Source organism: Giraffa tippelskirchi, chromosome 4, assembly GCF_054371585.1.
Source record: "Giraffa tippelskirchi isolate mGirTip1 chromosome 4, T2T-mGirTip1v1.2.pri, whole genome shotgun sequence".
Lineage (NCBI taxonomy): Eukaryota > Metazoa > Chordata > Mammalia > Artiodactyla > Giraffidae > Giraffa > Giraffa tippelskirchi.
Genome location: NC_137278.1, coordinates 3,928,418 through 3,951,350, shown reverse-complemented (window position 1 = coordinate 3,951,350; position 22,933 = coordinate 3,928,418). Strand labels below are relative to the sequence as shown.

At 56.2% G+C, this 22,933-nt stretch overlaps 1 protein-coding gene and 1 long non-coding RNA gene across 7 annotated transcripts; one reads left to right on the top strand and one right to left on the bottom strand.

Annotated features, from left to right (window-relative positions):
• The first annotated feature begins 1,071 nt into the window (after positions 1-1,071).
• On the top strand, positions 1,072-19,438 carry GTF3C5 (general transcription factor IIIC subunit 5). Of its 6 annotated transcripts, none has more exons than XM_081590749.1 (12): positions 1,072-1,456; positions 7,102-7,321; positions 8,536-8,734; positions 12,683-12,878; positions 13,781-13,885; positions 15,209-15,323; positions 15,537-15,596; positions 15,770-15,850; positions 16,041-16,138; positions 17,164-17,246; positions 18,285-18,427; positions 18,827-19,438. In XM_081590749.1, exons 1-12 carry the CDS (start codon positions 1,307-1,309, stop codon positions 18,985-18,987), a joined length of 1,611 nt encoding a protein of 536 aa, XP_081446875.1. In that variant the 5' UTR covers positions 1,072-1,306; the 3' UTR covers positions 18,988-19,438. The 6 variants fall into 6 exon arrangements, with proteins under 6 accessions (XP_081446875.1, XP_081446879.1, XP_081446878.1 ...); XM_081590755.1 differs by having other exon boundaries at positions 1,074-1,456; positions 16,017-16,138; XM_081590753.1 differs by lacking the exon at positions 15,537-15,596 and having other exon boundaries at positions 7,132-7,321.
• LOC145545802 (uncharacterized) lies at positions 1,111-4,111 on the bottom strand. The gene is made up of 2 exons (XR_014082197.1): positions 1,999-4,111; positions 1,111-1,714 (listed from the first exon to the last, which is right to left on the bottom strand). It is a non-coding gene; the product is annotated as an uncharacterized LOC145545802 (long non-coding RNA).
• Positions 19,439-22,933: the final 3,495 nt, after the last annotated feature.

Below are 22,933 nucleotides of genomic sequence, written 5' to 3'. Positions count from 1 at the left end.
GGCATCACTAACTCGATGGACCCGGATTTGGGTAAACTCCGGGAGTTGGTGATGGACAGGGAGGCCTGGCGTGATGCGATTCATGGGGTCGCAAAGAGTCGGACACGACTGAGCGACTGAACTGAACTGAAGTCAGATTCTAGCACTCCCTGCATAAAACCCCTCAAGGGTTCTCCACCGCACTCAGAAAAAGCCAATCTGTTAGGTATATCCTTTTCAGGATCTGTCTGGCCTATGTCTACTTCTGACCCTTCATCTCCCCCCACCACACACACTTTTCTCCCTATAGTTTTTGTCCTCGTAATTCTCTAGAGTGGCCCCTGGCCCCTTGGTTCGGGGTCTTCCACACAGCTGCTCACTTAACCCTTCACAACAGGCGCTAAATAACTCTTAGGAAACCAAGGCCAGACGCCTGCATTCTGCCCGAGCTGGGGGGTGAGTGGGGGTGGGTGGGCGGCGCTTCCAGGTTTTCCGTGTGTGGAGGTGGACGAGCACTCAAGGCGCAATTCCCGCGAGTTCCCTGGCGATCTAGCGGCGATTTTAGGCTTCTTCTGGGCTTTCACCTGAACACAGATCCTGAAAGGCGCGCAGAATGGCAAAAAAAAAAAAAATTCAAAGCACAATTCTCTCGCTCTCGCCATTTCCGGGCTGAACTCCTCGTGGCTTCTGTCCTCGGAGGGCAGCAGGAGTTGGGGGTGGTCCCAGCCCCCTAAGAAACCTCCTGAGGTGCGGGTCCGGAAACCAATTCATTACTGGGACCTGACGCCCCAAAGACAACACACCGGAAGTCCGCCTCGAACCCGCCCTCGAGCTCTCAGTGGGAGGAATTCGAGGAAGGGGCGGGGACCCTCCGATGAGTGGTTTGTTATTGGCCGAAAGGTAACCGGAAGGAGGGGGCCGGAACCTGTCTTCCTCTCGACTCCTCATTGGCTAAACGGCTGGGCGGGCCCCTCGTGTTCTCATTGGCCAAAGTCTCACTGGGCGTATCTTACACGTTCTCCGGGTCCCTCGCGGGTTGGTTGATGAGATTGGCATCTACCCCGCCCTTCGGGCGCCTCAGCTTATTATTTTACACACAAACGCAGAGGTCCGCGCGGTCGTTTGCCGCCCAGCCTCGGGCTTTCTCATCGGCTGCCTCCTCCTCGAGGCCTTCGAGCCTCACGGAACCAGGGATATAGACTACACGCGAGCGGGGAGGGGAGCCCGGAACGATTCCTTCGCGGAACCATTGAGACGAGGCTTCCAGGAGCGTGTGGAGGGGCCGTTTCCCTCCGACTCCCCGGTGGGCCTGACTGGACTGGTAGGGATGGCGGCGGCGGCAGACGCTCGGCCGGGCGCCGCCATCCCGGTGGAGCTGCGGCGCGAGAGGCGCATGGTGTGTGTGGAGTACCCGGGCGTGGTGCGCGACGTGTCCAAGATGCTGCGGACTCTGGGCGGCGAGGAAGGCGTCTCCCGGGTGAGGAGCGGGAGTCACCAGGGCAGCGCCGAGTCGCGGGACTGCGGCTGAGGGGCGAGACCACCCCGGGAGGGCTCTGAGATCGCCTTGGCAACGGAGCTCCAGTCGGTTCTGGAGAGGCCAGGAGGCGGGGGTCTGCTTTTGCGGCTGCCGGCGTAGACTGATTTCCCCTAGGATCTGAGGGAACAGGGGCTTCTCTGGTGGCCCGGTGGCAAAGAATCCGCCTGCGGTGCGGGACACGCGCCGTCCGAAGATGCCCTGGAGAAGGAAATGGCAACCCACTCCAGTGTTCTTGCCTGGAAAGTCCCATGGACAGAGGAGCCCGGTGGGCTGCAGTCCATGGGGGTCGCAAAGAGGCGGACCCGACCGAGCGACACAACAACAGACCTACATGAGAAGGGGAGGAAGGATTATCTTATTAGAGTTAAAGAGCAGTAATGTGTGTGCGTTAGTCCCTCAGTCGTGTCCGACTCTTTGTGACCCCACCGACTGTAGCCCGCCAGGCTTCTCTTCTGTCCACGGAATTCTCCAGGCAAGAATACTGGAGTGGATTGCCATTCCCTTCGCCAGAGGAACTTCCCAACCCGGGGATCGAACCCTGGTCTCCTGCAAATTTATTCTGCACCAGCTATATTTCTAGGTTCTTTACCTACATTCGCATCGCATCAGAACCCTGCCAGGTAGGGACTGTCGTTGTCCAAACTTTACAGGAAAACTGAAAAACAGCTTGTTCAAGTTCACCCAGCAAACAGTGGAGGTGGGATGAATTCTTTACCTTGTGCAAAGCTGTATGTCAGTGACTTGAATGCGCCAGATCTTGAAGTGTCTCTTCTTTAGAGAGTCCTTCCTTGACTGCCCTTACTAAAGTGGCTGCTAGCAGTTCACCCACTATTTCCAATCTGAAGTTGTGTTTTAAAGTCTTTATTGTCTGTCTTGGACCCCTGATTCTGAGATGATCAGCTCTCGTGGGTCCTTGTCTCTCTTGATCACCTTCGTTATCTGAACATCCATAATTGTGCCTGCTTCCAAAATATTGTTTGAATGCATGATTGAATCTTCACAACCATCTAGTGAGTTCATTTCAGTTCAGTTGCTCAATCGTGTCCAACTCTTTGTGAACCACACAGTCAAAGGCTTTGGCGTAGTCAATAAAGCAGAAGTAGATGTTTTTCTGGAACTCTCTTGCTTTTTTGATGATCCAGCGGATGTTGGCAATCTGATCTCTGGTTCCTCTGCCTTTTCTAAATCCAGCTTGAACATCTGGAAGTTTACGGTTCACGTACTGTTGAAGCCTGGCTTAGAGAATTTTGAGCATTACTTTGCTAGCGGGTGAGATGAGTGCAATTGTGCGGTAGTTTGAGTATTCTTTGGCATTGCCTTTCTTTGGGATTGGAATGAAAACTGACCTTTTCCAGTCCTGTGGCCACTGCTGAGTTTTCCAAATTTGCTGGGATATTGAGTGCAGCACTTTCACAGCATCATCTTTTAGGATTTGAAATAGCTCAACTGGAATTCCATCACCTCCACTAGCTTTGTTTGTAGTGATGCTTCCTAAGGCCCACTTGACTTCACATTCCAGAATGTCTGGCTTTAGGTGAGTGATTACACCATCGTGATTATCTGGGTCCTGAAGATCTTTTTTGTATAGTTCTTTTGTGTATTCTTGCCACCTCTTCTTAATATCTTCTGCTTCTGTTAGGCCCATACCATTTCTGTCCTTTATCGAGCCCATCTTTGCATGAAATGTTCCCTTGGTATGTCTAATTTTCTTGAAGAGAACTCTAGTCTTTCCCATTCTATTGTTTTTCTCTATTTCTTTGCACTGATCACTGAGGAAGGCTTTCTTATCTCTCCTTGCTATTTATTTTAACTCTGCATTCAGATGGGTATATCTTTCCTTTTCTCCTTTGCTTTTCACTTCTCTTCTTTTCACAGCTATTTGTAAGGCCTTCACAGACAGCCACTTTGCTTTTTTGCATTTCTTTTTCTTGGGGATTGTCTTGAACAGTGTCACAAACTTCCGTCCATAGTTCTTTAGGCACTCTGTCTATCAGATCTAATCCCTTGAATCTGTTTTTCACTTCCACTGTATAATCATAAGGGATTTGATTTAGGTCATACCTGAATGGTCTAGTGGTTTTCTCTACTTTCTTCCATTTAAGTCTGAATTTGGCAATAAGGAGTTCATGATCTGAGCCACAGTCAGCTTCTGGTCTTGATTTTGCTGACTGTATAGGGCTTCTCTATCTTTGGCTGCAAAGAATATCATCAATCTGGTTTTGGTATTACCATCTGGTGATGACCAAGTGTAGAGTCTTCTCTTGTGTTGTTGGAAGAGGGTATTTGCTATGACTAGTGCATTCTCTGAGCAACACTCTATTAGCTTTTGCCCTGCTTCATTCTGTACTCCAAGGCCAAATTTGCCTGTTACTCCAGGTATTTCTTGACTCCCTACTTTTGCATTCCAATCCCCTATAATGAAAAGGACATCTTTTTTGGGGTGTTCGTTCTAAAAGGTCTTGTAGGTCTTCATAGAACTGTTCAACTTCAGCTTCTTCAGTATTACTCGTCAGGGCATAGACTTGGATTACTGTGATATTGGATGGTTTGCCTTGGAAACAGAGATCATTCTGTCATTTTTGAGAGTGCATCCAAGTACTGCATTTCAGACTCTTGTTGACTATGAGGGCTACTCTATTTCTTCTAAGGAATTCTGCCCACAGTAGTAGATATAATGGTCATCTGAGTTAAATTGACCCATTCCAGTCCATTTTAGTTCTCTGATTCCTAAAATGTCAACATTTACTCTTGCCATCTCCTGTTTGACCACTTCCAATTTGCCTTGATTCATGGACCTAACATTCCAGGTTCCTATGCAAGATTGCTCCTTACAGCTTTGGACTTTGCTTCTATCACCAATCACCTCCACAACTGGGTGTTGTTTTTGCTTTGGCTCCGTCTCTTCATTCTTTCTGGAGTTATTTCTCCACTGATCTCCAGTAGCATATTGGGCACTTACTGACCTGTGGAATTTATCTTTCAGTGTCCTATCTTTTTGCCTTTTCATAATGTTCATCCTGTGGTGTTGGAGAAGAGTCTTGAGAGTTCCTTGGACTGCAAGGAGATCTAAACAGTCTATCCTAAAGGAGATCAGTCCTGAGTGTTCATTGGAAGGACTGATGTTGAAGCTGAAACTCCAGTCCGTTGGCCACCTGATGTGAAGAGCTGACTCATTTGACCCTGGTGCTGGGAAAGATTGAAAGCAGGAGGAGAAGGGGACGACAGAGGATGAGATGGTTAGATGGCATCACCGACTCAATGGACATGAGTTTGAGTAAACTCTGGTAGTTGGTGATGGACAGGGAGGCCTGGTGTGTGGCAGTCCATGGGGTTGCAAAGAGTCGCACATGACTGAGCAACTGAACTGAACTGTTCGTGGGGTTCTCAAGGCAAGAATACTGAAGTGGTTTGCCATTCCCTTTTCCAGTGGACCACATTTTGTCAGAACTCTCCACCATGACCCATCTGCCTTGGGTGGCCCTACACAGCATGGCTCATAGTTTCATTGAGTTAGACAAGCTGTGGTCCATGTGATCAGATTGGTTAGTTTTCTGTGATTGTGGTTTTCAGTCTGCCTGCCCTCTGATGGAGAAGGATAAGAGGCTTATGGAAGCTTCCTGGTGGGAGAGACTGAGGGGGAAACTGGGTCTTGTTCTGATGGGCAGGGCCATGCTCAGTAAATCTTTAATACAATTTTCTGTTGATGGGTGGGGCTGTGTTCCCTCCCTGTTATTTACCTGGGGCCAAACTATGGTGGAGGTAATGAAGATAATGGTGACCTCCTTCCAAAGGTCCCATGCACGCACTGCTACACTCAATGCCCCCGACCCTGCAGCAGGCCACCACGAACCCATACCTCCCCTGGAGACCCCTGGACACTCCTGGGCAAGTCTGGGTCAGTCTCTTGTGGAGTCACTGCTCCTTTCTCCTGGGTCCTGGTGCACACAAGTTTCTGTTTATGCCCTCCAAGAGTCTATTTCCCAGTCCTGTGTAAGTTCTGGCAGCTCTATGGTGGATTAATGGCGACCTCCTCCAAGAGGGCTTATGCCATACCCAGGTCTGCTGCACCCAGAGCTCCTGCCCCTGCGGCAGGACACTGCTGACCTGTAGCGCCACAGGAGACACCCAAACACAGTTCTGTGAGTTAGGTACCATTATTATTCCCATTTTTTAGGTAAAGACACAGGAAGAAAAGTTGGGTCAAGCAAGCTCCTACATAGTACAGTGGGAATTTAAACACATACATGCCTCCCTCTGAAGTATAAACTCTTAATTCTGCTTCCTCATCCTTTATGAATATTGGAAAACCTTGAACCTGTAATTAAGCACAGGAGGCTCGTAGAAGCCCAGTCAGTCACATCTTGTTCTTTTACCCTGACTTACTGACTATACTGTGGCTTTGACAGGATCTGTACTCCTGCTAACTCCAGGGATATCTGTACACAGGTACTGGGTGAGCCCTTTAGGGAAAAGACTGGTCATTCATTCATTCCATTCCTGTTTCTTATGCACCTACTCAGTGCCAGGCCCACATCTAGTGTCGTTCCTGGCACAGCAGGCTAATAGACCTATCCCATGATGATAGGGGCTCTTTTTAACCTTCTTTCCCTAGACGCTTCCTGAACGCCTGCTAAGGGTGTTGGGGCGCCAGCAGGTAGGTGACCTTGGCCTAGGGGATGTTGTTGGTACTTTCACATGCACACAACTGACTCTTACTGTTCCCTCTTACCCCATGTGGGACAGGCATTCCTGTTTGGATGACAGAGAGTGTTTACCATGACTTAGGTGCCAGGCTAAGCGCCTTACATATATGTTCATTTAGTCATCGTAAGAATCTGAGGAGTAGGTACTCCTGTTACCATTTTAAGGAGAAGGAACCAAGGCCTGGAAAGGAGAAGCCACATGAGTCAGGGCCAAAGTGCTTGTTACTTATTGATTTCATTTCCTTTGGACCTAGAAACATTTGTATATGAGGCTGACTACTGGTGCCTTTTGGGGTGGGTAGTTCCTAACCCTAGACAAGTCACACGGCTCCCACCCAGACTCTCCATGGCGACGTGAGGGTAACACCTCCACGAAGTGCTGCTGGAAGAATGGCCGTTCCCTGCACTGACGAGGCTTTGCTTAACTGACAGTTATTGTCTCCAACTTTGCCACTTTACAACCTTTTAGAAGAAAGAGTTAGTCGCACAGTCATGTCCAACTCTTTGCAACGCCATGGACTGTAGCCCACCAGACTTCTCTGTCCATGGGATGCTCCAGGCAAGAATACTGGCATGGGTAGCCTTTCCCTTCTCTAGGGGATCTTCCCAACTCAGGAATGAACCCAGGTCTCCTGCCTTGCAGGCAGACTCTTTACCATCTGAGCCACCAGGGAAGCTTTAGAAAGGAAGAGGCTGTCCTCATGTTCTCTACCAGATAAAAGCTGAGATCCTTGGGTTTGGAAAATGAGTCTTTTGGGAAATAAAACCCCAGAACACAAAACAGAAAAAGCCTCCTGGGTCCCCATCGGGCCTTCACTGAGGGAGGAGCTGCCTGCTGCTCAGCCAGCCTCCACATCACTGTCTCCTTTGGCCTCACCGCAGATCTACGCAGATGCCACCAAGAGGCTGGAGCTTTACTTCCGGCCCAAGGACCCCTACTGCCACCCTGTGTGTGCCAACCGCTTCAGTACCAACAGCCTGCTGCTCCGGATCAAGCGGAAGACCAGGCGACAGAGCGGGGCGCTGGGGCCTGAGGCTCGCCCCCAGGTCACGTACGACATAGAGAGCCTTGGAGTCGTCTCCACCGTCTTCAAATTTCAAGGTGACCGCGAAATCCATTCTTCCTGCAATGGGTTATTTTCGGGCCTGTGTCCCTCGTACCTGCGGGGGCTGCGTGGATCATCTGCACATAAAGGGGGCCAAGCTGTGCCCAGGCGTGCGGGTGGGGGCAGACTGTGGGCCCCGTCCAGGAGGCAGGCTGCCCTTGCTCCTGCCGGCAGCTCCCTGTGGACCGCAGGCTCTTGGCCACTGGAGTTCTCTGAGAAATCTCGTGTTTAAAGCCATTTTGTGGGGCCAAAGAAAAAGGTCCACAGGCTTCCAATTTTCAACCCCACCCCCTCCCTCGTATTTGGGGACCTTTGAGTCTTGACCGCTGCTGGTCTTGTCTCCCGTCTGAACCCTTCCCAGATCACCTCAACCCCTTTGAGGGGCCTCACGTCCTTTGATCTCTCAGCCAACTAGATGTCTCCCGCGGGGTCCTCAAAGGGTTGAGGCGCGCGGGGTAGGGAGGGGAGTCATGCCTGCCTGAGCCTCCCTGGGTCTGCTTGTCTGGCAGTGGGAGCCCTGAGTCCCGTAGCCCCCCATGGGGATTCGGGGGATGGTGCTCTTAGAGGGCTGGTTCATGCACACGGGAAGCACTTGGCAAATAACTAATAAGTCTGGATGTGTCTGTAGTAGCAGCTGCGGTTCTAAGATAGAAACTGAAGAAACCAAAAGACTGAAAAGGAAGAATAGAAAGTGTGCAAAGACTGAAACAGGTCTTGGGATCCCCACACGGTGGGCGTTTTGAACGTCCATCGCTGGTGGAATATGTCTTCACCAGAGAGGGCTGTCCTTCCTGGGACGGGGCTCTCCCCGTGATGCGTTTTGCCTCTCTCTAACTCAGCCGGCCCCTCCCCGCTCAGTGTGTGTCCCCGACCAGCAGCGTCAGCCTCACCTGGGGCTTGCTAGAGGTGCGACATCTCGGCACGTGCATGGTGCGGCTTGCTCATTCCCGACCTGAACTCCATCCTCAGTGTCATGTAACGGCTCCCCCCACCCCCCCCAAATAATGCCTCTCCAGGTAGTTCGGCGCCCGGGGCCGAGCTCCCAGAAGCGACTCAAGGCGGGGGTTGTTTCAGCTCCTGCCACTCCTGCCCAGCAGCCTCTCCCGCAAGGCCCCCTCAGTGCCTCAAGCAGATGTGGGCCTTGTGTGGCAGCTGCCAGTGCCTGGGCGGTATTAAAGGGCGTCTGCCATCTGTCCGCCTTCCTCCCCAGGAATGTCCGACTTCCAGTACCTGGCGGTGCACACGGAGGCAGACGGCAGGCAGATGTCCATGTACGACAAGGTGCTCATGCTCAAGCCCCAGAAGGAGAGTTTCTTCCACCAGGACCTGCCGCTCTACATCCCCCCGCCCATCTTCTCCAGGCTGGACACGCCGGTGGACTACTACTACCGCCCGGAGACACAGCACCGGTGAGTGCCTCCCTTGGCCGCCGCCCCGCAACATCGGGATTCGGGGTGAGGGCCCTGTGCTCAGAGGGCTGGACTCTGCCACTCACGGGTCAGGGGGCCAGGGCAGCCCCTGACCCCAGCACCTCCAAAAGCAGAGCAGTCGGTGACCAGGGGAGTCAGGAACCTGCCCTGGTCCCTGCGTCCCACCCAGAGGCCTTGCTTAGGGCTGTCCCCACACCATGGAATGTCAATCAAGATGTTGCCTCAGGACTTGCTGGCCTATCGCCAAAAGTGTGTACCTAAAAGTATGGAGAGACAGACACCTCCTTCCCGGGAGCGCCGAGAACGAGGTTGGCTGACTTGTTTGGAGAGCGATCTTGCAGAATCTGTTACAGTTTTGTTTTATTTTAAGTTTGGCCATACCACGTGGCTTAGGGGATCTTAGTTTCCTGAGCAGGGATCGAACCTGTGTTCCCTGTAGTGGCAGTACAGAGTCCTAACCACCGGACCACCAGGGAATTCCCCTGCTGTGGTTTTAAGTGTTCTTTCCAGTCCACCAAGTGGTTCCTCCTGTAGGAATTTATCCCATAGTGATTCCCACCTCGGTGCTCAAAGATAATATGCTGACGAGAGCGTTTCCTGGCTGGTTGTGGGCAGGAAGCTGGGAGAACCTGGTGTGGTGAGAGAGCCCGGTCCAGCGGGGCCTGTGTTCAGGTCCTGGACCTGTGATCCCACAAGAGCCCCGACCTCCTGCTCCAGCCTCTCCGCCTGATAGCAATGGTACAGTCCCCACGTCTCCGCATCGTTAGAGAGCTGCATGACGGAAGCCCCTGGAAATACTCAGAGCAGTGAGTGCTGGCCAAGCGTGATAAAGTGGACAAGCGAGTGGCAACCAGTCCACGAATAGGGGCCGTGTCGTTATTAAATGACGGCCTGTCTGTGCCAGGGAAGACCACAGCGCCTTTACCAGAGCCAGCTCCACGGGCCGACGGGGCTCATGTCCAGAGAACCTCCCTAGAGCAGACTGCATGGCTATAAGGCCAAACTGAGCGATAACAGAAGCCTGGGAAGACCGCGGAGACCGGGCCCAGACGGTTATCATCTCTGGAGGGGCGGAAGGACGAGCACCTTCTTTTCCATCAAGTATTTCCATCAACGAGCGCTGACCGCCTGGCACGGCCCAGGTCTCTCTTTGGAGCCAGGGTCAGAGGGAGCACAACAGAGGCGGTTCTGTACGGGCCCAGCTGGGGAGCCGGCGGGCACGTGGGGTGAATGAGTGGGCGGCAGGGGCCAGTGGGCAGGCGTGTGTCTTACAGGGGACAAGTGGGGAGTGGGCTGTTGTGGACCGTGAGTGGGGCATCAGGGAGGACTCGGGGGGGGGGTGGCCTTTGAGACAGAGCCAGGCAGGGGAGAGAGGGCGTACCAGACCTGGGTGCTGCCGTTGGCCGGTGCAGAGGACTGGTCTAGGGCCATTGTCCCCGAAGCCAGGAGACTGGTGGTTGAGGGTCCCGCAGACCCCGCGAAGGAGCTTAGATTCTGCCTTGAAGAGAAAGGGGAATTGTTCTCTTCCTTTAAAAAATGCCTTCTGTGGAGTTCCAAAAGGAGAGGCGGGGCTGTCTGGACCCCTCACCCATGTCACCAGTTTCAGCCATTAGCAGCCTTCCGCTGCTGGCTTCCTCTCACCCTCCGCCACCCCGGCATCACAGCGAGTCCTCCAGAAACAAGTCGGTGTGCATCTCTGACGGGAAGGACTAAGGTAGCCACAGCACCGTCCGCAGAACGAGTGAACGTTGACAGCGTCCTCAGCGTCACCCAGGCCCAGGCCTCTCTGCTGCCCCGTGTCTCCAGGGTGACCCGAGAGCCAGGCGAGGGTCGCCGTCTCTCAGGCCTGTTGAGCCCATCATCCCACCCCCTCCCCCTGTTTTCTGATCGCAGGAGTAGACTGTACTTGTTAGAAAAGACCAAACTTTATACACGTGTAACTAAAAAGAATGAAGTCCATCCCCTCCCTCCGAAAACTCTAGCCTGTGCAGTGACAGAGTTTTCTGTGTGTATATTATACTCGATACAAGAGTTTTAATTTTTAAAATTTGCATATTTCTAAAATGTTTTAATTATTTCCCCCCCACAAACATTTTACTCTTAAGTCAGCAACAAACACAAATATGTCCAAGAAGAAACTAGAGCGCGCCCTCCCGCCACATTGCTGGCCCTGGCGCTGGCTGGCGGCATTGGAGTCACTCCTCTGTCCCCTGGGGCCAGCGGACAGCTGTCCCCCAACCTCTGGGAGGGGGACTGGGGTGGAAAGCCAGCTGCCCTGGGACCCACGGGCCCTTTTTTCCTCCCGTGTGGTTTATCGATTTTCCACCACATGGAAAGAGCCTGCCTTTTCTCCCAGGGCTGTTATCGATTTTTCTGCTCTGCTGACCTTCCTGGGTACTGAGGACTGGCTGAGGAGGCCTGGCATCCGCCTCACTGGCCTGCCCTGGTCCAGGGAGGTTCAACTTCCTAGATGATCCGGGGACCCCTGACGGGGTTCTCTGCTTCTTGAGGCAGTTGAGGTAGGGGGAGCCAGCAGAGACAGCCAGGCAGGGACCCCCTCCCTGCAGCTGCTGCCTGGCCGGAGGGGCCGCCAGGGGCTTTCCTGCTCAGATGTCTGGGGCTTCAGGGAGGTGTCTTTGAAAACTGGACAACATTCTGGGGGTTTCAGATGGAGTCACACTTTTGAAAAAAGGCACAGGTTTGATCCCGTCTTTTTGTAATTCTGTTTCCCAATGTGAAAAATCACATTGTTGTTCTTTGTAAATATGCAGGAAGTGTGAACTCACGGAAAAAGAAGGTGATTAGAAACAGATTTGAAAGGGAGTAATCCCCTGTCTGACAACCAGGATGTACTTTGAAAAGTACTTCAAAATAGTTGAGTGGGTTGGGCTGGGGCCTGGATGGTGTGGAAGTGGCCATGTGATGGCAGCTGTGGGAGCTGATGGGGGTGTCTGGGGGTCCCTGGGGCTGCCCCCCACTTCAGCGAGGCCGCACGCTCTGACAGAGGGAGGCACTCGGAGCCCCTGAGAAGCGTTGGCCCTGTGTGTTCGCGCTTATAAAGCAGGCCCAGCACAGTTGCTGGCAACAGAGTGCTTTGTTTGTTTTTTGTTTTTGGTTGAAGGATAATTGCCTTACAATATTGTATTGGTTTCTGCTATACAGAGCCCTTTTTAAAAAATTATTTTTATTCTTGGCCACATCACACAGTTTGCAGGATCTTAGTTCCTGACCAGAGATGGAACCTGTGTCCCTTGCAGTGGAAGCAGAGTCCTGTTAGACTTCGTGCTCTGTGACGAGACAGTTTGGTAGTATCTGTCCTCCCTTCACCGCAGTATCGTTGAGATGCTTCCAAGTCAGGGACTCAGGCTCTGTCACAAGCGGCTGGACAGCGATCGGTGCCGCCACCACCCACGCCCCCCGCCCCCCCCAGCCTCCCTGGGCTGGAATCCCAGCTCTGCCACCTTGAGCTCTGACTCAAGCAGGTCTCCAACCCCCGTGGCCTCAGGGACTTGTGGAAGTTGGGTCCTTCATTATGGGAAGATGGAAGGACTGTTTCGAGGGTTAGATGAGTGAGCTGTGGATGTCAGTAAGCACAGCTGACAGAGGATCCATGGTTCCTGTGTGGCCACACCTCCGCTGATTCCATCCTCCCTGCCTGACGGACGCTGGGCTGTTTCCAGCTTTTCGCTGGCTGGATGGTGCCGTGACAACTCGATGTGGCTGTGAGCTCACCAGCCTCTGGGACTTTGGGCCTGGCCCAGCTTCAGAGCCTCCCTGAGCTCTCAGACTCACTGCCCCTTCTCCCCCTGCTGGCACCAAGATCCTCCCCTCACCCAGGTTCCAGGGGAAGCACCCAGACGTGGGCCGCCAGTGTCCAGCTCGGCCCATGCCTGGCATTCCTGCCCTCACCCCTCTCTCTGCCCCCAGGGAAGGCTACAACAATCTCGCCATCTCGGGTGAGAACCTGATCGGCTTGAGCAGGGCCCGGCGCCCCCACAACGCCATCTTTGTCAACTTTGAGGGGGACGAGGTGCCCGAGCGGCCAATGGAGGCTGCGGTCCAGACGTGGAAGAAGGTCTGCACCAACCCCGTGGACCACAGAGTGGAGGAGGAGCTGAGGAAGGTGCGCACTGCCCCTGCGGGCTGCCTCTGCCCCAGCCACCCCCTCTTTACCCACTGGGCCCCATGCTTGTTTCAGACTCCTTTATTAACTCGTGGGAACCGTTTACCTCCAGATGCCATGTCTAAAGCTCTGCCAGTGTAAGCCCTGCCTTCCCAAGGCTGAAAGTGGTTCTTCAGCCTCCTCCGAGGTCCCCTGGGGGTCAGCGCTGTCCAGGCATGACTGCAGCCTGGAGCTCCAGGGTCCCAGAAACTTCCTTCCTCCAGTCATTGGCCCGGGCACATCAGCTGGGGCACCTGCTGTGTGCCAGGCCCGGCCCTTCCTCCTGGTTAGAGTTGGCTGGCCAGGCGGCCCTGGGAGGAGGCAGCCTGCCACCTGGCCCGAGTCACTGGGTCAGGGGACGTGGGGCCACTCTCCAAGGCCCCCCCTTGTCTTCTGCTCGCAGCCCAGCCTCCTCGTGGCTCGGGGCCACTCCTGCCCTGGCCCTCCTCCACCCCCCAGCCTTCCACAGTCCTCCCCTGGGCTGGGCCGTCCCCAGGGCCTTCCTCACGTCCCAGCTCAGGCCTCTGCCCTCTGGGGCTGCTCAGGGTCCCAGAGCTCTGCCTGTCCCCCTTGTGGCCCCGCTCTGGCGCCTTTGGTCCTCTGCCTCCCTCATTACCCTTTGAGCTGCAAAAGGACGGGGACGGTGCCCCTCGTGGTCCTTCCCGAACACCCAGGCCCAGCTGCACTGGACACGAGCTTGGTGCACAGGCCACTTCCGAGGGACGGGCGAGCGAGCACGCAGCGGCTCTTGGAGGTGGCTCCTCACCGGCTTCCCCGCCTCTGGAGCCAGACCCTGCAGGGGGGCCCTGGGGCCGGCGGGGAAGCTGTCTGCCCTCCTCTCAGCCTCGGTTTTGACCCTCCAGCTCTTTGACATCCGTCCCATCTGGTCACGGAACGCCCTCAAGGCCAACATCAGCGTCCACCCTGACAAGCTCAAGATCTTGCTGCCCTTTGTGGCCTATTACATGGTAAGGGTCTGCCTGCCGCCCCCCTGGGTTCCTGCCAGGGTTGTCCTGATCCCCGGTGTGGCCTCTCAGGGCCACAGCAAGAGCAGCTCCCTGTCCTGGCACCCGCTGGACGGCTCGTTAACCGCCCCTGCAGAGGCCCTCCCCAGCCTCCGCGGTCACACGTTGGCCACATTGGGGTGACTGTGGGATTCAAGACATCATGTAACTTGAAAGTAAAAGGATTGTGTGTTTTTTAATGGCCTTGAGCTGAGAGCTTTCCAGGGACAGGCTAGGGTGAGTGCTGTGCGCACAGCCTCCTTTCTTCTCCGCGGGCACGGCAGCAGGGGCGTTGCTCTGGTGAGGATGCTAGGCTTGGCCTGGGGGCTCGACGTGCCAGTGTCCTGCAGCCAGCACGTGGCAGAGCTCCTGGGGCCCCTGACCACAGTGCTGCCTGCGTTCACTCATTCTCCCCCGGTCAAGTGGGCTTCAGTGCGCAGCAGATGTACCTTGGACTGAGTCTAAGACGGCATGGAGATGGGAGTGTCATTGTCAAGACTCCCCAAGGGGCTACGAGGAGGCGCTCCTGCCAGCCAGGGGTTGAACGTGGGGCCCTGGGGGGGCAGGCAGACAATGTGACTGTGATGGCAGGAGAGGGTTGGGGGGCTCGTCCCTCCTGGGCCTAGACCCAGCCTTGAAGCTGCCTTTCAGCCTTGGCTCTCTAGACAGAGGACCATCAGAGCTCTTGTGGGGCCAGAGCCTCCCGTCCGTCAGGACAGTTGTGATGGTTCTCAAGCTCTTCCTCTGTGCCAGGCACTATGCCAAGGGCTCCAGGGTCACCGTCTCCTTTTGTTGTTGCTGTTCAGTCTTGGTCATGTCCGACTCTTTGCAACCCCACAGACCACAGCACACCAGGCTTCCCTGTCCTTTACGATCTCCCAGAGTTTGCTCAAACTCATGTCCATTGAGTCGGTGATACCATCTAATCATCTCATTCTCTGTCTTCTCCTTCTCCTCCTGCCCTCAATCTTTCCCAGCATCTGGGTCTTTTCCAGTGAGTCGGCTTTTCGCATCAGGTGGACAAAGTATTGGAGCTTCAGCTTTAATCCTCCTTTAATCCTCCCCAAAATGCCATCTGCCAGGAAGACCAAGGTTTGGAAGGGTCAAGTGACCCATCCCAGGAGACAGAGCCACATATGCAAGCTTGGGGGCAAGGGCTGCAGAGCCCTGTCCCCAGCTCTTGGAATATTGAGCTGCCCCATGTGGGCAGCCACCTGGACCTGCATCTCAGGGGAGCCGAGGATCGGCCTGAACCTCACTTCGCACCCCCACCCTTTCTGTCTCTAGATAACAGGCCCCTGGAGAAGCCTGTGGATTCGATTTGGATTTGACCCCCGAAAACGGCCAGAGGCCAAGATTTATCAAGTCCTTGACTTCCGAATCCGATGTGGAATGAAATACGGTAAACCATTACTAAAACCTTTACTTTCCTTTTCCCTTCCTGGCTTTGCATTTGCAGCGTTCTCTTGGGTAATGAGAATAGATCCGCACGGAGAGGATAAACGCCTTCGCCCTCGGCGGGCTTGTTGGAGGCAGGCTGTCGCAGACCCAAGGACCCGAGCTCCTGTCCTGGCCCCCGTGGTGCCTCTCTAGTGGTCCTTCTGTTCTTCCACAGTTACTTGCGGCTCCTGCCGTGCAGGCCAGGCGTCCGGTCAGTGTCCGTCCCCCGCCTGCGGTGAGTCCCCCGCACACCAAGCACCGAGACACGGCGGCTCCTGTCTCTCCAGCTCGGGGGCCTGTGTCCCTCTCTCAGGAGCCGCCCCTGGGAGCCCTGGTGCACCTGTGGTGCAGGCCGCGCTGTCAGGGGCTCTGCACCCCCTAGCCTGACGCGCCCGCCCTCTCTGGCAGGTTACGCCCCCAGCGACATGCCCGTCAAGGCCAAGCGCAGCACCTACAACTACAGCCTCCCCATCACCGTCAAAAAGACCAGTAAGGGCCTCGGGCTCCCTTGCAGAGCAGGCGCCGGGAAACGGGCATTCAGACTGCGGGAGGGGCAGGGGCCTCCCGAAGGGTCATTCCAGGGCCCTGCCGGCCAGTGCGTCCCAGGGTGGGAGGGGTGGTCGGGGGGCGGGAGAAATACCCCCATGTATTCCAGACCCCTGCCGTGGTCCCCTCGCAGCCAGCCAGCTCGTCACCATGCATGACCTGAAGCAAGGCCTGGGCCCCTCAGGGTCAGCCAGTGCACAGAAGTTGAGTCCCAACAAGTACAAGCTCAAGGTGGGTGTCCGCGGGCTGCCTGCCTGGGCGAGAGTGAGGGGTGGGTGGAGCGGCGGCCCCTCCGCTGGGCAGGCCTGGCCCTGCTGCCCACGCTCAGCCTCACCTGTGAGGCTCTGACGGAGGCTGCCCTGCCCTTCCAGTCCCTTCACCCGACTCCCACGTCCCAGCACTGCCTCCAAACACAGCTCAGGATACGAGCCCCCCGGGGGCGGGGGTGTTGACCACCGGGGCACACCTGTCTCAGGGAGGGGCCTCAGACACCAGCAGCCCTGTGCGCCGCCCTCTGAGTTGGGCCCTGAGGCCCCTGTGGGCCCTGGGCAGGGTGAGACGGAGGGCTGTGAGCCCGGAGCCAAAGCAGACCACCTGCGCCCAGCCATGGGCTGGACGAGGGCCATCCTCCCAGGCCTGGCTCTCGTTAGCACAGCCACCCAGCAGAGGCAGTGATGTCCCAAGGCCTGTTGTGAGCTGTTCCAGGCCTGGGGAGGAGTCCCCGGCCACAGAGGGTTGGGGCCAGCTATCTGCCAGCAACATTGGTCTTACCTCTCCTCAGGGTGGGAGGCCGCATCCTTGCCCGAGTGGCCATCCGCCTTCAGGAGTCTCGTTTTAGGCCGTAGTCCCCACCTCTGGAACTGGCTTGCAACTCTCCCTAAGATGACCAGTTAGGAGAAGGGAGGAGGCCTCCCTCAGGGAGCCGCCGAGGCAGAGCCCGATCCCAGTGGGGCCTCCCCATGGGCAGCGCCTGGCTGGTCTTGTGGGCGGCTCAAGGGTCCCGGGGGGCCTGGCTGCTTCCACCCCCATCAGCGCCGGGGGAGTCACAGCTTGTGTCCTACTGACCTGTCCCGGCTTCTGGCCTGTCTACCCACCTGAATCCAGAGAGGAGAGCCAAGCCTGCCAGGTCTTGGGGTCAGCGCAGGCCGCTGCCCTGGGAGAGGCCCTGGGGAGCCACCCCTTGTGGGGTCTCTAGTGCCGTCCACCCCCAGGACGCTCCCTGGACCTTTCCGTCTCATCTCAGCCCTCCTTTCCAGGACTCGGTCTACATCTTCCAGGAGGGGGCCTTGCCACCGTACCGGCAGATGTTCTACCAGTTCTGTGACCTGAACGTGGAGGAGTACGTACCTGAGGGGTACCGAGGTGGGGACCGTGGGAGGTGGGGACTGTGGGACTCGGGCGCAGAGCAGAGAAACCGCCAGGGACCAAACTGTGTCCTGCCTGTCTTCCATTTCACGTCCGCCGTCACCCCTCAGGAGACAGCCGGCCCCTGGGAGTGAGTAGCAGCGGCTTCCTGGGGGCCTGTGGGCCACCCTGCCCCCAGCAGCCAGCCATGCTGGGCACAGAGCACGCACTGGGCTAGGGTCTTTGTCTTCCTCCTACATGCCCCGCACGGGGGTTCCTGACATGGTTCCCAGTCCCCAGAGCCGACAGAATCCCAGACACGTTTAACCCAGCTGTTCCAGTGATGTTTAGAAAGCTGGGGGAGGGGTGCTGGGCTGGAGGGGCAGGTTATCCCAGGTTGGAGTCCGGTCAGCGGCTTTCAAGGATGTGCTTCGCGACCGTGCTCGTCCACGGGACAGCGCTCTGAGTGCTGTTTCTCTGAGCACAATGCCAGCTCTGCCAAAACCGCTTACTGGCACCTGTGAGCTGAGACCCTCCCCACCCCGAACCTTTAAGTAGAGACCACCACCCCATAACTTTGAGCAGAGACCCCCCAACCCCAGAACTTTGAGCAGAGACCCCCCCCAACCCCAGAACTTTGAGCAGAGACCCCCCCAACCCCAGAACTTTGAGCAGAGACTCCCCACCCCCAGAACTTTGAGCAGAGACCCCCCAACCCCAGAACTTTGAGCAGAGACCCCCCCAACCCCAGAACTTTGAGCAGAGACCCCCCCAACCCCAGAACTTTGAGCAGATCCCCACCCCGGACCTTTGAGCAAAGACCCTCACCCCAGACCTTTGAACAGAGACCACCCCCAGAACTTTGAACAGAGACCCGCACCCTGGACCTTTGAGCAGAGACCCCCCCCACCCGACCTTTGAGCAGACGACCCCCGACGTTTGAACAGACCCCTCCCCCCGACCCTTGAGCAGAGACACCCCCCCACCTTTGAGCAGACGCCCCCCACCCCTGACGTTTGTCTCCAACGCCCAGGCTGCAGAGAATCATTCACCGCAACGACGGGGAGGAGAGCTCGTGCACCGAGCGGGACGGCTGGTGCCTCCCCAAGACCACAGACGAGCTGAGGGACACCATGTCCCTCATGATCCGCCAGACCATCCGCTCCAAGAGGCCTGGTGAGAGCCGCTCGCCCCGCGCGCCGTGGGCCTCCCTCATGGACCTGCTCCCCAGGAAACCACCTGGTGGGAGCCTCCTACCCAGTCGAGGAAAGCCACCCTGGGCACACTCCAACGGGGTCCCCTGGAGTCCCGAACTGCCCGAGGCTGCTCCAGGAAGATTCCCAAGGCCCTGGGCATCCGTGTTGCTCTGAGGTGTTGGTTAGACGAGTCCGGGCCCCCAGCCGTCGTACTTCCCGGAGCAGCTCCAGAGCTGGAGCCCCAGCCCCTGAGTTTGTAGACAGGCCCCCCCGGGGTTGAGGGGCGGGGGCAGGGAACCCGGGTGGGACCAGGGACGGCCGGTGTGGGGGCCGCCTGGGGCCAGCGTCGGGACACACACGGCCTGGTCTCTGGGCCCAGCCCTCTTCTCCAGCCCGACCAAAGCGGACAGTGGGAAAGAGCAGCTGACCGGCGAGTCCGGGGAAGACGAGGAGGAAGAGGATGAGGAGGAGGAGGAGGAGTTCAAGCCGTCCGACGGGAGCGAGAACGAGATGGAGACGGAGATGCTGGACTACGTGTAATGCAGTCCTGGGCCCACGGCGGGCCCCCGCCCAGGCCCAGTGAGGGGCCGGGACACGCCAGGGTCCCCAGTGCCACCTGCAGCAGCCAGCACGGCCCTAGGCGGCCCGTCTGAGGAGAGCAGCTGGGTGTGGCTGCCCCTGGTCCCGCCCAGGCTGCCCTGTGGCCCCAGGTGCCTGTGCCCAGCCTCGCCAGCCCAGCGCCTGGCCCCGCCAGCCCAGCGCCTGGCCCCTCCCCTGGCTGAGACCAGTGAGAGCTGGAGGTGGAGATGGTGCGGCCAGGGAGGGGCCGGGCCAGCTGCGGCTCAGACTGGAGGTGAGGGCGGGGCGGGGACCCTGGTCCAGCTCACCGGTAGCAGAGACTGTCCTTAGGTTTAGACCCCATCCATTGGGGTAACCTGGCAAAGGGCAGGCCCAGCTGGAACTGTCCTCATTAAAGGCATTTCCCCAAGGAGTCTTGGTGTCTCACTGCGGGTGTCAGAACCTGAGAGGGGTTTTCTCTGGCCTCGGGGCTCGGGCTCCAGCTGGACGTCATTTGTCCCTTCAGTTGCTCTTCACTGACCCGATGCTGGCAATGCTGGGGTGGCTGAGAACAGGCCAGGCGCCCCTCAGCAGGTGGGCCAGGCGAGAGCAGCCTCGGAGGGCGCTCCAGCCTCGCGCTCACCCCTTCCTGCTCCACAAGGACGTGTTGCAGAAGGGTTCCCAGGGACGGCCCCGTCGTCTCAGCACTGCCTGGTGGGAAGCCAGAGAGCAAGCAGGTCTCTGTGTTGGGAGCCGTTCTGGAACTACTGCCGGGTGACAAAGTCACGGCACCACTCAAGAAGAAACCGCAAAGCGGTTTCTCTCCAGGATCGGAACCTTCCCTCCTTCCTGCTTCTATGCTTCTGGTGTGGCTAACTCTGTTTCATTCTTTGATGGCTGGAGTTGTAGGGGCTTCCATGATGAGATCATGAGAGTTCAATAAGAAAAATGATCCCTTGCCCCAGAGAAACATTCCAAAAATGATTAAACCTACTGAGGCCCCTGACTGGTGGGTCCCTAACACTCAGCCAGGGAATAAGGCCATGATCATTTGGAAAACAAGCCCTAAGCCTATTGTGACCTGGCCTCATGAGGAAATTGTTATTGATGACTGGAAAACTTGGGTCATGTATCAGGGAAAGTTACAGAAACTAAGCCAATTGCCTTTTCCCCTCAAAATCTAAGCACAAACAGAAAAAATATATATAAATTGTATTGTAAATAGTATCTAGGTAAACTGCAAAAGATTTCCCCTTGCCAGAAATAGTCTTGTGGTATGTGGGTAGATGGTAAACAAGCCACCACTGACAATGGCTGTACTATGAAAAACTTTGCCCTTAGCCATCACTATAGTTTTTAGTCATTGAAGCAAGACGCTGTACTCACTGTAGTAGCAGGCTGTACAAAATAAACAGATGGAATAATATGATTTGTAGATTATGTTTTAGTAAAATAAAAATAGGTTTCGGGGTAAACATGTAACCAAAATGTGACAATAGACTAGGAAAAAACTTTCAACACATCTTAGAATCGGGATGTTGATCTAAATGGAAAAATATTGTAAGAATCATTACGTAGAAGATCTTATGCTATATAAATAGAGACTAAAGCAATAAGAGCGTGGTCTTTAGGCCATCAAAAAAAACTCTGTCTCTTTTCCTTTCGCCGACGCCGTTCATCCCTTGGGGACCCCTGGACCAGCTGGAGCGGGACTCTGGCATCCCTGGGTGGGGCCAAACCTATGCTCCTGGGGAGCACACCCCACACGCTGCCCCAGTCAGCGGGGCGCCCATCACCCCGCCTCAGCCAGAAGGCCAGAAGCAGCTCTTCCCAAGGGCAGGCTGGGCCGTCCCCCGTCCTCACCTCTGCAAGGCTTTCCCTCAGGCTGGGACTTGTCCCACCTCTCCCGAGCCATGCTGCTAAACGCAGACCTCAGGGGAGAGGGTCTGGGTTCTGGCCCCGTTGCCAGAAGCCACCTCAGTTCCTGTGCAGAGCTAAGAAAGGCACGCCTGGGGCAGGCAAGCAGCCTACCTCTGCAGCTCAGCCCCATGGTTCCCAGAGCCTGCCTGCCGTGTGCCAGACTGCACGGCCCTGCCAGGTCCTTGAGAAGTGTTCAGTGACTCTCAGCTTAGAAACCTACATGCCTACACTGCCACCCCCACCCCATTTAAAGAAGCGTTTTATTTATGGAAAAGAGCAAATATACATGAAAATACTGAATATTGTATCAAAAGCCCAAGTTACCTTCTACCAAACCTGTTGCTTCTACTGATTTCAAAAACCGCATTTGCTCATTGAGCTGCGCTGTGTCTTTGTTGCAGCACGCAGGATCTTTAGTGGTGGCATGTGGGATCTGGTTTCCTGACCAGGGTTTGAGCCCCGGGCCCCCTGCATCGGGGGCATGGAATCAGCATGGACCACCAGGGAAGTCCTTCTCTGTGTTTCTGTTCTATTTCGTATTTGTGTTTTGCTGGAACTGTTTTAAGGAAATCCAGTACTTCAGTGTATGTTTCTAACACATCAAGGCTTCTGTTTTAAAAACACAGTGATGCTGTCATCACACCTAACAAATTAACAGCAATTCAGCTTCAGATATGCCTGTGCAGTTGGGAAGCTCCCGTGTCCGCTGGGCCCCTTCAGAGACACGAGCACTGATTGACCAGCAGGTTGGGGTGTGGTCACCCTCATCCCCCGGCCTCATTTCTGGCTCTAGTGATGACCAGGGGGACATTTTTAGCTTTGCGATGATTTGTTTCAATCAATCGCACTCACGCTTTTTGCTGCCCGGCTCCTCTCATCTCTGGCCTGAGAACAGCCCCAGGCTGGCTGCTGTGTCCTTTGACATACCATCTGGTCTTCCCAGCCTTCTTCCTTCTGGGCACCGTGTGGCCCGGGCTCCTCCACCTCACTTCCGGTCTTAGACCCAGCCCACCTTTTGCTCTCTTGGGTGCCCCCCCCTTCCTTGGTTTTACTGCTGCTGAACTTTCTCAAGCACAGGAGGCTTCCCCTCCCCATATTCAGAGTCACTTCCTTTAGAGCAGATTCTTAGAACTGGAGGGGCTGGGCAGAGGTGTGAGCCAACAAGTGCATCTTCCTGTCATTGGCGGCATCCCACATGAGGCCCAGCCCAGCCTACACCGTTCCCTCCTCCCAGCATCCTAACTCCTGGCTCCCGCAGGCAGCCCCCCACCCCTCCCACATTTCTTCAGCCTCTCTCCACTCATTAAGATCTGGGCGCTGGAAATTACAGGAGGACGGGCAGATGGACCAGCTGTGTTTCTGCAGGTCTCTGTAGGTCTTGGCCACAGGCTGGTGGCCCCGGGGTCTTTGCTTGGGCCGTATCTGTGGCTGAAAAGCCTGGCCATCCCTTTTCCTTGGGGAAAGCCTCCAGGCTGGCCCGGAGTCTCGTCCCTCCCTCCCAGCACTGTGCTGCCGGAAGCCCGGTGACGACCTGGCGCTGCTTCAGTCCCCACCCCCACCTCACACCGTACATACACCCAGCGCACCCTGGGTAACAAGGGGGGCCCATACCAGCCGCCCGGTAGCCCATGGCCACCTCTGTCCCAGAAGTCACAGGCCCAGGCCCTGTAAACGGCCTCTGCTGAACTGCAGTCAGGGCACGGGGACAAAGCAAGCCCATTTCCCCGAGGGCAAAAGCAAGTCCTTTCTCAGGGCTTGTGCGCCCAACCAAGCTCCAGTCCTTGAGCCCCTGCCCTCCCCACCGCCCTGCCATCTGCCTGGGCTCCCAGGTAGGTGGCCATCTGCACAGGTGCCCTGTGGGGACCAGGTCACGTGAGAGCAGCGGACCCTGGGAAAGACGGACCATACCCGCACGTGTGTGCGTGTGTTGTGTGTGTCTGCATGTGACCTTGGCTGGGCCCGAGCCCTGCTGGAAACAACAGCTGTCCCCTGGCTCCAGGTACACCAC

Coding starts and splice junctions, on each gene's coding strand:
- GTF3C5 (XM_081590755.1), top strand. CDS start 1,307: ATGGCGGCGGCGGCAGACGCTCGGCCGGGCGCCGCCATCCCGGTGGAG. Junction 15,851..16,016: donor CATCACCGTCAAAAAGACCA/GTAAGGGCCTCG, acceptor CATGTATTCCAG/ACCCCTGCCGTGGTCCCCTC. Junction 18,428..18,826: donor CATCCGCTCCAAGAGGCCTG/GTGAGAGCCGCT, acceptor CTCTGGGCCCAG/CCCTCTTCTCCAGCCCGACC.